This window comes from Leuresthes tenuis, unplaced genomic scaffold (genome assembly GCF_036924035.1).
Source record: "Leuresthes tenuis unplaced genomic scaffold, fLeuTen1.0.hap1 SCAF_6, whole genome shotgun sequence".
NCBI classification, from domain to species: Eukaryota; Metazoa; Chordata; class Actinopteri; order Atheriniformes; family Atherinopsidae; genus Leuresthes; species Leuresthes tenuis.
In genome coordinates this window covers 7,402,093-7,414,463 of record NW_027325360.1, presented here as the reverse complement: position 1 = coordinate 7,414,463, position 12,371 = coordinate 7,402,093, and the positions used below count along the sequence as shown (strand labels likewise).

General features: G+C 38.8%; 1 protein-coding gene across 1 annotated transcript; it reads right to left on the bottom strand.

The window, feature by feature from the left end:
- Window positions 1-1,200: 1,200 nt before the first annotated feature.
- On the bottom strand, window positions 1,201-3,349 carry LOC140309488 (interleukin-1 beta-like). Its single transcript, XM_072387356.1, has 5 exons — window positions 3,289-3,349; window positions 2,742-2,983; window positions 2,344-2,508; window positions 1,952-2,085; window positions 1,201-1,824 (listed from the first exon to the last, which is right to left on the bottom strand). The coding sequence occupies exons 2-5, from the start codon at window positions 2,959-2,961 to the stop codon at window positions 1,603-1,605; spliced, it is 741 nt and encodes a 246-aa protein (XP_072243457.1). The 5' UTR covers window positions 2,962-2,983; window positions 3,289-3,349; the 3' UTR covers window positions 1,201-1,602.
- Between the last annotated feature and the right edge of the window lie 9,022 nt (window positions 3,350-12,371).

Genomic DNA, 12,371 nt, shown 5'->3' with positions numbered 1-12,371 from the left:
CACTCCTTAAAGGGGAACTCCGGTATTTTAAAACCTAAACCTTATTTCTGGCATGAAATACGTTCATCTACTCACCGAGAACAGTTTGGTGAAAGTCGGTGTCCTTCGGAAGATATTTAGAGTACTCGAGATCCATATAATGGAGTGAACGGTGCATTGACAATACAGCCTCTAAATAAGGCATTATCTGTCTTTATTTCACCAATACTTTCAGACGAATGAATGAATGAACACGTACTATTGCACTGTTAGCTTATAGCTGCTGTGTTGTTTTTATTGGCGGCTATCGGGGGGCTTATAGAGGGCTTTCTACACATTGTCAACTGAGATGACACCATCGACGCCCGCCTGCAGCATAGATTATTTACTTGTAAGATTACTCGTAAGTATGCCACATAATATATTTATCAAACAGCTGTCATTGACTAATAACAGCAGTGATTTTAACTGAACTGGTAAATTCTTTTTTACTTTCACAGCTCCTTCCAGTTTCTGTCTAACATTAACACATTAAATCACACAAACACACTCACTCAGTAGTCAGTGAGTAAGCAGTCAGTAGGGATAAATGGATGAGTGTTTGCTTTTAGACACAGCATAGATTTTTTTTTTAGTCCAAATATTATTGCTGAGCTGGATCGTAGGTCTCCCACATTATCCAAAAGTATACACAATACCCAAATCAAAAACTCAAGAGTATTCAATGAATAATGTTTACATTGAACCAGTGTTTCTCAACTCCGGTCCTCATGACCCACTGCCCTGCATGTTTTCGATGTTTCCCTCCTCCACCACACCAGATTGAAGTGATCAGCTCGTCATCAAGCTCTTCAGTGGCCTGATAAGGAGCCATTCATTTGAATCAGAAATCGAAAACATGCAGGGCAGTGGGTCATGAGGACCGGAATTAAGAAACACTGCATTGAACAGACATTTTACTCCCATGCTAATGGAGTGTAATATCAGTAGTTTAAATGGCCAATGACAAATAAAATACTTTATTAAATTATTATTTATTATTAAAACACAGAAACATGCAGGTTTGTCTCTGAGTTTCCTCTCAAATACTTTGCTGCTATTTGTGGTCTTCTACATGCAGAGGAAGTCCTAAGACTTGGGGAACGGTATGTGCTGAGGGACACCCATTTAGTAAATCCCGACAGAGCTCATAAGATAAAAGTACTAGTTATTTTTCATGTATAAGGCTTTATTCAAGATTTGTTGCACATTATTTAAACACTTCGCAGTTAGAAAGCGGATTTCCAAATAAATACAAATGTCAAGATTGTGCATAAATATATAGATAAATAAATACTTAAGAGCATTAACAACATGTCAAGTCATTCAGAGCAATAAATATAGAAGATGCTCACCACACAGCACAATGATGCCATCTTGTGATGAAATTTGACTATGTCAATACAATACATTCAGGAATTTCCTTCAGGATTAATACAATTCCATCTCATCTTGTCTTATCTTATATAAGCATTTGTCACTTTCTGTACTTGGTACATACGGTAAATACTCTCTTTGTAATTTTCTTTTAAGATGGCCAAACTTCAGCCTCAGTAGGACATCCACTTTCTGTCTGCAGTGGTTTTAACTCTGACGTTGAATTCTGAAGGTTCTGTGGCGGCTGGCGGTCTCCTGGCACATTTCCACCGGCTTGTTGTCTTGCGTTGCTGTGCTGATGTACCAGTTGGGGAAGAGGGCAGACATGAGGGTGCTGACGTTCAGCCCTGTGTCGTGTTTGTAGAAGAGAAACCGCACCAAGTCACTTTCCGCACTGATACTCAAGAGGCTCTCTTTGTCCGTCACAGTCTGAAGAGAGACAAGATCAATGTTAGATGGTTTTCACTCTGGACACATTGAGTGCCACATGCCCATATCAAATGTACAGTTTTGTGTTAGGTATGTTCACTGTGTGAGATACTTGTAAGGGCTTTACCTCCAGATGCAGAGTTGGTTTGCCATCAACCTTGTAGCAAGCCAGGTAGAGATCTGTGTCTTTGATGCCCAGAGCGACAGGCCTGGCCTCAACACTGGGTGTAGGATGCACGTAGGTCGACATATTCAGATGAACTGAGGAGGGAAAGGAGGATGCAGGAATATTGAGTCTGTCAGCATCAGTGATGAGACAAATGCAAAAACTCTATGTTGTCTGTTTTGTGAACAGATTCTAGGCACTTGTACCTTTATATCACCATTATACAGGGTAAAGTCAACAGCTAATAGATAAACTTAATACATTTATTTTTTTTAAAAACTCTAATGGAAATATCTGCAGTGAGCCAGAAAGAGAGTTTCTAACCGTCACACCTAAACATCACATGTTTTTACCTTTGCGGTTCTCACTGCCTCCCTGGAGCATCACAGCATGGAGCTCCATGGTGTTTTGGATCAGAATTAAGCTCCTGTTCTGGCCGTCAGTCACGCTGCACTGATGCTCATTGGTTCTGCTGAACTGAACTGGCGGAGCTGAACTCCTCTCGAAAACAATTTGCTCTGAGAGAAAAAGAAGCAGGCTTGTTTAGTTATATTGTTCTAGTTGGTTTTATCATGTTTAAACTTTTGTTATCTGGATTTTCAATTGCAGAAAAGCTGTTTAAGTAAAAATGAAAGCAGCATTTTTTATTTTACTTTGAGAATTAAAAAGGCCAAAAAGCTCATGATGGTCCCAGGTTCATATCATTTAATGAAAAAGAAAATGCAGCTGTGTTGAAACAAAGTTTTATCACCTTCAACGATGCTATCCAGCATGATGTTGAGCAGGTTTTCATCCCTGAAGTCAGTGCTCAGCACCTCTTCCGTCTTGCCACCCTTCAGCCTCTCCATTGCGATGATGAGGTTGGCAACGCTCCTCATTGTCAGTGGACACTGAGAAATCTCCAAGTCCAGTCCTTCTGGCATCTTCCTGCCCCACATCTCACTTGTGTTGCAAGTCATCTGGGATTCCATTGTTTTCAGAGTAAAAAAAGGTCTGAAGGAAGACAGAAATCCATTTCCAGTGTCACTTCACACACCATTACATCAAGCGTAGCTTAATTTTTTAAGGACAATTTCTTCCTTTTAAAAAGCTTGTTAAATTCTGTAATCTCCATTAGCCCTACAGCAACATCTGCAACCAAATACAGCCATTCAATTTCTGACTGCTGCTAAAACTGTGATTCACGAGTCTCAACAGTATCATCATCTCCAGCTATTAAATAAAGCTATTAAATAGCAAATATTCAGTTTAAAAGCCTCTCAGAGACAAAGCAGTCATGACAAGAAAAGTCAGTTTACCTGTAAAAGCCTGTAGATCTGAGCTGTATTAGTTTGTTTGCTTGGTTATCAGCTGTCCTGCTGTTCTGTCTGCCTGTGGTGACTTGCCTGGCTTTTATAGCCACTTGCTTGAGGGAATTTTTTTGAAGACAGGAAGAGGGCCAGTCTTTGCGGTTACGCTCAATGTCTTTGTCTACAGTGACGAAATACTGTACTTACACATTGTTGCCCAACTCAGCAGAGCAGCTGTAGATGTGATTGGGACACTGTGACACATATCAACGTTCCTAGCCGGTTAATAGTAGGATTTTTTATGTTGAGGAAAAGACCAGTGCTGGTATGTAAGCACTTTTTACACCTAATCATGCACATATAGTAGGAATAAAGTATTTTTCTATTCTATTCTATCGAGCTTTGTTCTTATTTTGGTTTATATTGTGCTTCTTTTTGGTTTCTGAATGATAATAAAATCAGGTTTTCTTATTTGTCTCCATGGGGTAAAATTTTCCACAGACAGTTGACTAAAGTAACCCAAGTCACAACAATCTTTTATCGACGCCCACTTATGCAATCTCAACACAATCACACGGTTACAGGTAAATCAAAAAGAAAGAAAAAAAGAACCAAATCACTGGTAAAACAGCTTTAAAAACTAATAGGAAACAGACAGTTAATGATGGTGCAGAAATAAAAAATAAGCAAATACCTCATTTAACATAGGAAACACTGGAGCATCCTTAAAAGAAAGGATATCATTTCATCCTACAATAACTTTTGGCCGTAATCTTCAAAGTGACATTCGATTATATTTATCTAATCGTACCAACAGTGATTTGTGATGACGAATAGATGACAGGAGGGTGAAAATTAGCAGTCTCTGACAACAGTGTCCTTCACTTTTATAAATGATCCACCCTGATAATACAGAAATATTCTATATCATATTGTATTATACTAATATGAAATATGCTTGACATAGCTTCTGTGTTATAACGTGTTCAGACTGCATTTGGCAAAGTATGTTAAGCATGTTCTGTTGGATATTCACTAAACAGGTACAAGTTCAGTGCATCTTTTACTGAGTCTTTAAGAGTTTCTCCGACCACCTTTCCTTAACCTCATGATGTTTTCCAGTGAGATCAAGAAGAAGAGCTTAGGATAAGATGATAGGAGCCGTAGCCGGTGTTTTATTGGTCTGGTTTGACTTGTTTTGTTCAAATGTAAATGTTTTCCACAGCCCAACATGTTGAGCTGGAGAAAGATTTGACTCTGGATTGCTCTTTATTATCTTCGTGTTTCTTCTCCTCTACACTGACAATTCTCCAAGCCCCCAATGCAGAAAAAAAGACTGCCACAGAATGATGCTGTCACCACCGTGTGTGACTGTAGGGATGAGGTGATGCTTAGTGCCCAATTTCATCCACACGCACAGTTAAGAATTATTATAAGTCTTTGTTCCACGATGACCAAGGCCCTTCAACACAGTAAATAGGTGAAAGCTCATTGAAGGAAATGCTACATTTTCGTCTGTGCTCTTTCCAAATCGTCTCACGTCTTTTACTGACTCTTTGGAGTTTTGGCGTTCTTTTGCTGTGAAAAAAAATTTCCACCAGATGGAGTGAACATGGTTGTTGTTTAGGGTTGCATAACAGTGGCTGAATCTGACATTTCCTCACAGCCCGCTTTTAGAGCTGATGGAGGGGAACTGCGTCATTCACAGACTTTTGAATGGATACAACCTTCAAGTCAAATCAAATTTAATTTATGTGGCTCTTTTCATGCTTAAAACGCAACACAAAGTGTCTCACCGAGGCTAAAAACAACAATGACAAAACAAATTTAAAAAGAAAACAACCCTCTCACCCCCATGAATACCCAGAGAGACACAGAGACACACAGCCACACACACGCACGCACATGCACACACGCTCAGACCCACTGGACCAATTAGACAGAGACATGGCCTTGTCTAACTTGACTAACTTGACTTGGATTCCAAACAACTGACGCTGCAGGGTTATATTTCCTTCTCATTAAATTTATATGAGATATTCTGCTTTCTTGCTAAAAAAGAAACAATTTGAAATGTATACAGGATCAGAACATTTTAAAACCATCAACCAATTTAGTTTAGTTTCGATTATTATGAAAGACAGTCAGAAATGAATTTAATCTCATACGTATTACTATCTATTCAGCACCGTAAGAGAAGGTTTTCCTCATCAGAGATGAATGTTTATGGCCACCATCAAAAGAAAACCTGTAAAAGATGTGTTAAAAAAAAAGAAAAGCCCAAATGCAAAAATGTACAAACTGTAATCATGTAGATTTTTGTTGAGTATGTATTCTGTAACATGTAGACCTAACTTCTAACATTAACCACGTTCTTTGAACACCTCATCCTACTTAACCAGTCTAGGTTAATTTTTAAGCTTTTTCCCCAAACTGAGCGCAGTGGAAAAGCAAAGGAGTGGAAATCACATCGTCATTTAAATCACTGAAATTAAGGTGTTCTGATTATGATATATTATTAATCTGGGGATTGGTACCTTCTCTGTTCCCCGGTTTGTGGCCAGGTAAACACTAATGAGATGTGGAAGTGGACTCATCATGTAGGAACACTTTTGGAGACACAGAACATTTATGTACATACTCATTTAAACTTATGCTGTATCACTGTGGGTAACAGAGCAATGAAAAATTAGTATTTGTACAATATTTGGACCTTTTATTGAGAGACTCACAAGTTTAAAGGTCCACATTCAGTCATTGGACCCATTTGGACAGAGATATACAGCGGTGCTATTTGGCTATTCATTTATCAACATCACACCTTATTTCTTTATTTTGTATCTGAAAAAGAATTCTGCCTCATCCACCTGGAAAAATACTGCAGATACATCAAGACATCCAGCATTCTCTGCATCCAAGAGAGGCGTTTGACCACTTAACAAGACAGAATGTGACCCTGGGCTTCTTTGTCTGTAGGCTGCATCTCTGACAATGAATCTACTTTTATTTTATGGTGAAATACTGTGAAGATAGAATTTAAAAAAACATGTCGCACCATTTATGATTCCTGTTTGTTTTAAATAAAAACCACTTAACATTACGGCACACAGCCCGTCAAGAAGATTTCTTAAGTTTCCCTGTTTTATATGGAACTCAACAACGATTAAACAACTCGTTTGGATTTGGATTTTTACCAATTTTGATTTCCGAGACCAGTATTTTCAGTAATGTTTGCCCCTGCAGCTGGGGGAACTTGTGCTTTCTCTTTCATAACAAGTTTAGTTGAGGAAGCTGTTGGTTTTTGAGGCTGTGATTGAAGAACTGTGTTAAATATTGGATCATGACTCGTATTGACCACAGAGTGTAAAGCTGGTATCAACAATAAACTTTGAGGAATCAAAAGTATGAAGCAAATGCTTATTTATCTACACTTGTTTTTCTGCTGCATAATTCCAGATTTCATCATTTCAGCGTCTGAGCTATTCAACAGTCTTCAAAACACAAAAAGGAAGAACTTAGAATAACTTCATTACGGCTAATGAAGTTATTCTAAGTTCTTCCTGCACAATTTTTGGGATGAAGTGCTTTGGGTTTAAGAAGGTAAAGAGAACTGTGTGAAAGTTAACTTACAATCAGAAATACGTGATGCCTTCATTAAAATGTGTAAAGGAGGAAACAATCTCATGGTTTGATACAGATTATATTTACATGAGTCTCAGTAAAAAACAAAACTACTGTGTAGATAAAAAAAAAAATAAGACAGGTCAACTGCAACTGCCCTGAAACTAGAGCATAATTACAAAGATAAGCAGCGAGATGAGGACAAACACGTAAGTCAGGACACCTGCAGTTTGAAGAGACCCTAAACAATCTAATTTTCTAAATATAAACTCATATTTGGGGCATCTAGACAAATCCTGGGGAATCTGGACCATCTTGTCTTTCATCAGATAAAAGAAAAGCAGCAGAAATGTTTATTCTTCTGGAGCTAAGATGTGTGAGTCCACATTAGACTTGATAGTCTGGGTGTGTTATAACCACATGATGCTTTGCATGAATCAGTGCTTGAATTGTGTAGTTCCTGTTGGCATCAGAAATTACAACGTTAGTCATAACTGGAGCAGCACTTTCAAAGCTCTTCGTATTTCATGACAGCTGAGGAAGTAAGTAATCACAGACGTGACACAGAGGAATCCCTGAAATTTTAAAAGATATGAATTTGTGTTATCTCTTCTGAGCTGAAAATAAATGATTAACAGTGTTGTACTTTTATTGCTGTGGGACAAAAGTTCACCATAAGAAACATGCATAAACAACCATCCTTATGATAGTAAAAACATTATTTATAGTCATGGAGGAGCAGCAAGCCTTTCTTTGACTGAAAGCAATGGGTGTACCCAAATCCTACAATCAAACTGTCAACAACAACCTTTGGAAACCATAATAATTCTTTATCATGTTTTAGTTTTTACTTACATGCTCATTTACCTCTTCTTTTGTGACTTGCGTGACAATATCATGATATGTGTGACTAACATGAACCAAAAAGAGGAAGCAAAGAAAGAAGCTACGTAATCATTAAACAGAACTCTTTCACAAAATGAAAGAAGAAAAAAACCTAAGAAACAAGAAATACAAGTAATTCTAAACGAGCCCTAAACAGGTAGTTGGAGGTTTCAGTTCACTTTGGAAACTGTTTTATTAGACAGTTTCATGTGGTGCAGCAGAGTCACCCATATGATTATCTCAAAAGTTAATGAGTGGCTGATCGTTGACATGGACAGGCTATATTCTGCCTTAGATGAACTGTCACACCAAAAACAACACCGTGATTCATTTTATAGAGGGCTATAACTCCCTGTTATCATAGTCAAAGAATATGTGGCCTCTAAAGACCATGAGACTGCATGTGAAGTGTCAGATTGGTACATAGAGTCATACAAAGAATGAGTTTCAGTCCTAACCATGATGATTCTTAATTCTCACCAGGTAGTTTTCAATAATAAACCTAATAGCATCTTAAAACATATCATAGTTGGGTAAACTCAAACTCAAAGAAAGAATTGAGTTGAGGTGTCACCAAGGCAACCAGTAAAATGGTTAGTATCGAGATGGATTAACTAAAGACCTATTTGACCATTCTGACGGGTCCTTGTTGGACACCGGTACATAAGAGCTATAAAAATGTTACCTTACTACACTTCCTGAGCTCCAAAACGGTTGTATACCTCCGTCATTGTGGAGGTATGAGGGGGTGAAGGGATAGCGTTACACCACTGCTCTCTATGAGGTATTATGTACATGATTAATACTATATGACAGATGTGTTGCCTCAAACTCTTACAAACAAACATTCAAATTTGATGGAAAACAGCCCCATTCCCCCAAAAAGTTGGGATGATGTCTCAAATGTAAATAAAAAACTGAATGCATTGATTTGGAAATCTCATAAACCAATACTTTTTACAGACCATTGAAAACATTGAGTTTTTGAAAGTGAGACATCTGATTAACTATTTAATAAAAAACTCATCATAAAAAGCTCATCTGCTTAGCACTCCTGCGTCTTCTTTGTCATGGTTTGCTTGCCACGATGGTCTGAATATTTTCAGTTGTTGACGTTGTGGAGAAAAACCAGATTAGTTAGGACTTGTCTTAGTGGAATTTCATTAACAGATTCATGTTACAAATCACCATAGCAGCATACAAGGACTCCTGAAGACAATAGATTACTGGACTTTTGGACTCTATTTGGCCAGTAAACACAGTTGATACGGTACCTGCATGTCTGCATCTACTGTTATATACCTTAGAAGATAACACCCTGACCTAAATCTCCTGATCAATGCAGAGACCAGACAGTATGTGGTATGAGCAATAGTGAGAAAAACAGCTTCACTCACACAGTGAAAGGTCTGAACCTACAAAGACATGCTGTCGCATTAGATGCAGAATGTGGTTTAGCATTCTCCTGCTGGAATATGCAAGGCATTCCCTTTAAAAGATCTGGATGGGAGTATGTGTTGTGCTAAAACCTGTATATACTTTTCAGCATCGATGGTGCCTTTCCAGATGTGCAAGTTTCCATTTCCATAAGCATTATTATATCCCCTAACCGTAAGAGATGCAGGTATTTGAACTGAGTGCTGGTAACAATCCAGAAGGTCCCTCTCCTCTTTTATCTGGAGAATGCATCATCCATGATTTCCAAATAGAATTTCAAGTTTTGAATCGTCTGACCACAGAACTTCACCTCAATCTACGTTAAAGGAGCTTTGGTTCAGAGAGGACAGCAGTGTTTCTGGATCATGTTCACGTCTTGCTTCTTTAACCTGAATCTGTGGATAACACCCTGAACTGTGTTCACAGACAATAACTTCTGGAAGTGTTCCTGAGCCCCTGCAGTGATTTCCATGACAGAACCATGTCTGTTTTTAATGCGGTGCTGCCTGAGGACCTGAAGATCATGGGCATCCAGAAATTATTTTGGCCCGTGTCTCCAGGTTCTCTGAATCCGTTGATAACAATATGTACCCTAGATGACGGAATATCAACTTTGTCGAGTCTTTGCATTTCGATACCGATTAACGTTGCTCTGAAAAAGCTCCACAGATTTCTGAACCTCAGCCCATCCTTTTTTCTGAGAGGCTCTGCCTCTTTAAGGTCCTCTTATCATACCCAGTCATGTTACAGGCATTATGCCAATTAACCTAATTACTGCTTTTGTCGCCCCTGTCCCAACTATTTTGAGATGTGTTGCTGCCATGAAGTTCAAGATGAGCTTATATTTTTCACGACAAAGGAAAAATGTCTCACTTTCAAGATGTTTTGGGAATAAAATAGTGATTTATGAGATGTGTAAATCATTGCTTTGTTTACATTTTACACAACGTCCCAAGCTTTTTGGAATTGGGTTTGTGAACTATCAAGTGTGCTGCTAAAAGAAAACAAAGAAAACATGCCAAATGAGTCAGAATTGTGACGTAAGAACATCAGCGCTGCTGCTGAAGTCAAACTCTAAAGGCAGGTTATGCGAACCATGTCAGCACTTCTCACTGCTGCAGACTCTTCAGTGCTGAGTCTGTCAGCCATAAACGTGTTTAAGTTGGATTGTAGGGTTGCGTAACAGTGAAACTTTCAGGATGCTGACAAAATCACTGTACGGATTTGAAGGTAGTTTAGTTTCTCTGCTACCATAAATCCTCCTCTAAACCCGGGGTGTAATCTATAACAATAAGAACAAAAGAATTAAATTATCCACTTAATATATGTCAGCCAAAAGGCTAAAGGCAGTTTCTGCATTGCACCTGCCCTCATTTAAACAGACCAGAGATAGTGTCATCACATCCTGTTTATTGTTTAAGAAGACACACATCTCCTCCCTAATCTTTGTTATTCCTATGATGTCTTTGTATCATCAGTTTCACAAACAAAATTCCCAGTGATGACAGAGGCTGTACCGTTGGGACTTTTCAAGCTCAGAATTTCACCCACTTCCCAAAACGGCTGTATTTCACTTCCTTGTCCACACCTTTCTGCTTCAACACGTCACTGACTGCAGTAAGCAAGCAAGGGCGGTTTCATCACAATGTGTTTAACATGCTACTGCACATATGGATCACCAGTGGTTTAACTTATCTTCATTTTATGACTCAACATTGGTGCGGGTCCTTGCTTATTAAGAAATGTTTTAGTTTCAGGAATTAAGTGCTTCAATGTTACAGATAACAAAATAATAGAATTTGAATAAAATCCTTTCTTTTAACCTATACCCACATAGCAGACGGGTCTGGGCCAGATCTGGCATCAAGCCAGCACTTCTGGCCTACTACTGGCATGGCAAGTGGTAAGTTAACCGGATGTGGGCCAGATCCTTCTATGGTGACCTGCAACTGGCCCAGTCCTGGCCCATGTGTGGACCAGCTCTGGCAAACTGGATCTGGGCAAGTAATGGGCCGTCATTCTTTGCAGTATGTGGGCCAGAACTGAGCAAGACCAATTTTGCTATGTGGGAAATCTTACGGTAAAAAAGGGCATAAATGTTCCTGGGTTGTCAGTCAGTTGATAAAATGAATGACAACTCCAATATACATTTCAATTACACATCTCGTGCCCTCATTTTCTCACTTTTTGGGCTTTGGAACACATCCAAAAGCCGCAAAACAACTGCGGCTTGCACAGATTTTGCAGACGCATTCCTCAAATAAAAGAATATGTACGCATCTCCGTGAATTCCCTCATATTAGCGCTATGGTGGAAATATTCATGTAATTCACAGACCAAGGGGGATATTTTCAATTTCCCCTAAATTACAGAGCAAGTTCAAACGTTCAAAGAGGCTGCTTTTGTGGGTAAATGCATGCTTTGTCTGCTACTGGAGGATTCGGCCAGTTTCCCGATACAAGCTTCCTCAAATGAGTCAAAACACACAGTAAACATTCAGGACTGTTTGTTCATTATCTATTTTAACATGGAATACAGTTTCTATATTTATTCTAAGCCTATTTAGATTATTTTAAAATTTTGGCTGCTGGCAGAGAGCTTTCTTGTTGGTCTTGCCAGAACCTGCAGTGAAAAGTGTTTTTTTTTTCATTTACATTTGCAGCATTGTGAAAAGAAAGCACACCCTCTTTCCTTTCTAAGGTTTGACATATAAAGACTTAATGAAAAGGCATCTGGTCTTAAAATTAACAAAAAAAAGACATATTACACTGTGTCATCATCCAAAATTAGGAAGCCATGTGTGAAACATTAAGTTAACCCTTATCCATAAGTATCAAGATAGTAAGTAGCAACTACGCGCTGCTAATCAAATGCACACGATTAGGAGCACCTCTTTAAAAGCAGAAGTCTTGTCAGTTTGCTGGTCTGGAGCATTCAGGTGTGTGTTAACACACTGTCAAGGAGGAAAGACATCAGCAATGATCTTAGAGAAGTAATTATTGCTGCCCATCAATCTAGGAAGGGCTATAAGGCCAGTGGGAAAGATTCAAGACCGCTGTCAATCTTCTCAGCAGAGGACATCCCTGCAAGTTCACCCCAAGGTCAGAACGTGCAACGCTCTGAGAAACCCAAGAGCTACATCTCAGACT

Excerpts from the sequence above, each read along its gene's own strand:
- LOC140309488 (XM_072387356.1), bottom strand. The coding sequence starts at position 2,961 with ATGGAATCCCAGATGACTTGCAACACAAGTGAGATGTGGGGCAGGAAG. Across the intron at positions 2,086-2,343 it reads AGGCAGTGAGAACCGCAAAG|TTCATCTGAATATGTCGACC; the intron begins GTAAAAACATGT and ends TTCCCTCCTCAG. Across the intron at positions 1,825-1,951 it reads AACCAACTCTGCATCTGGAG|ACTGTGACGGACAAAGAGAG; the intron begins GTAAAGCCCTTA and ends GTCTCTCTTCAG.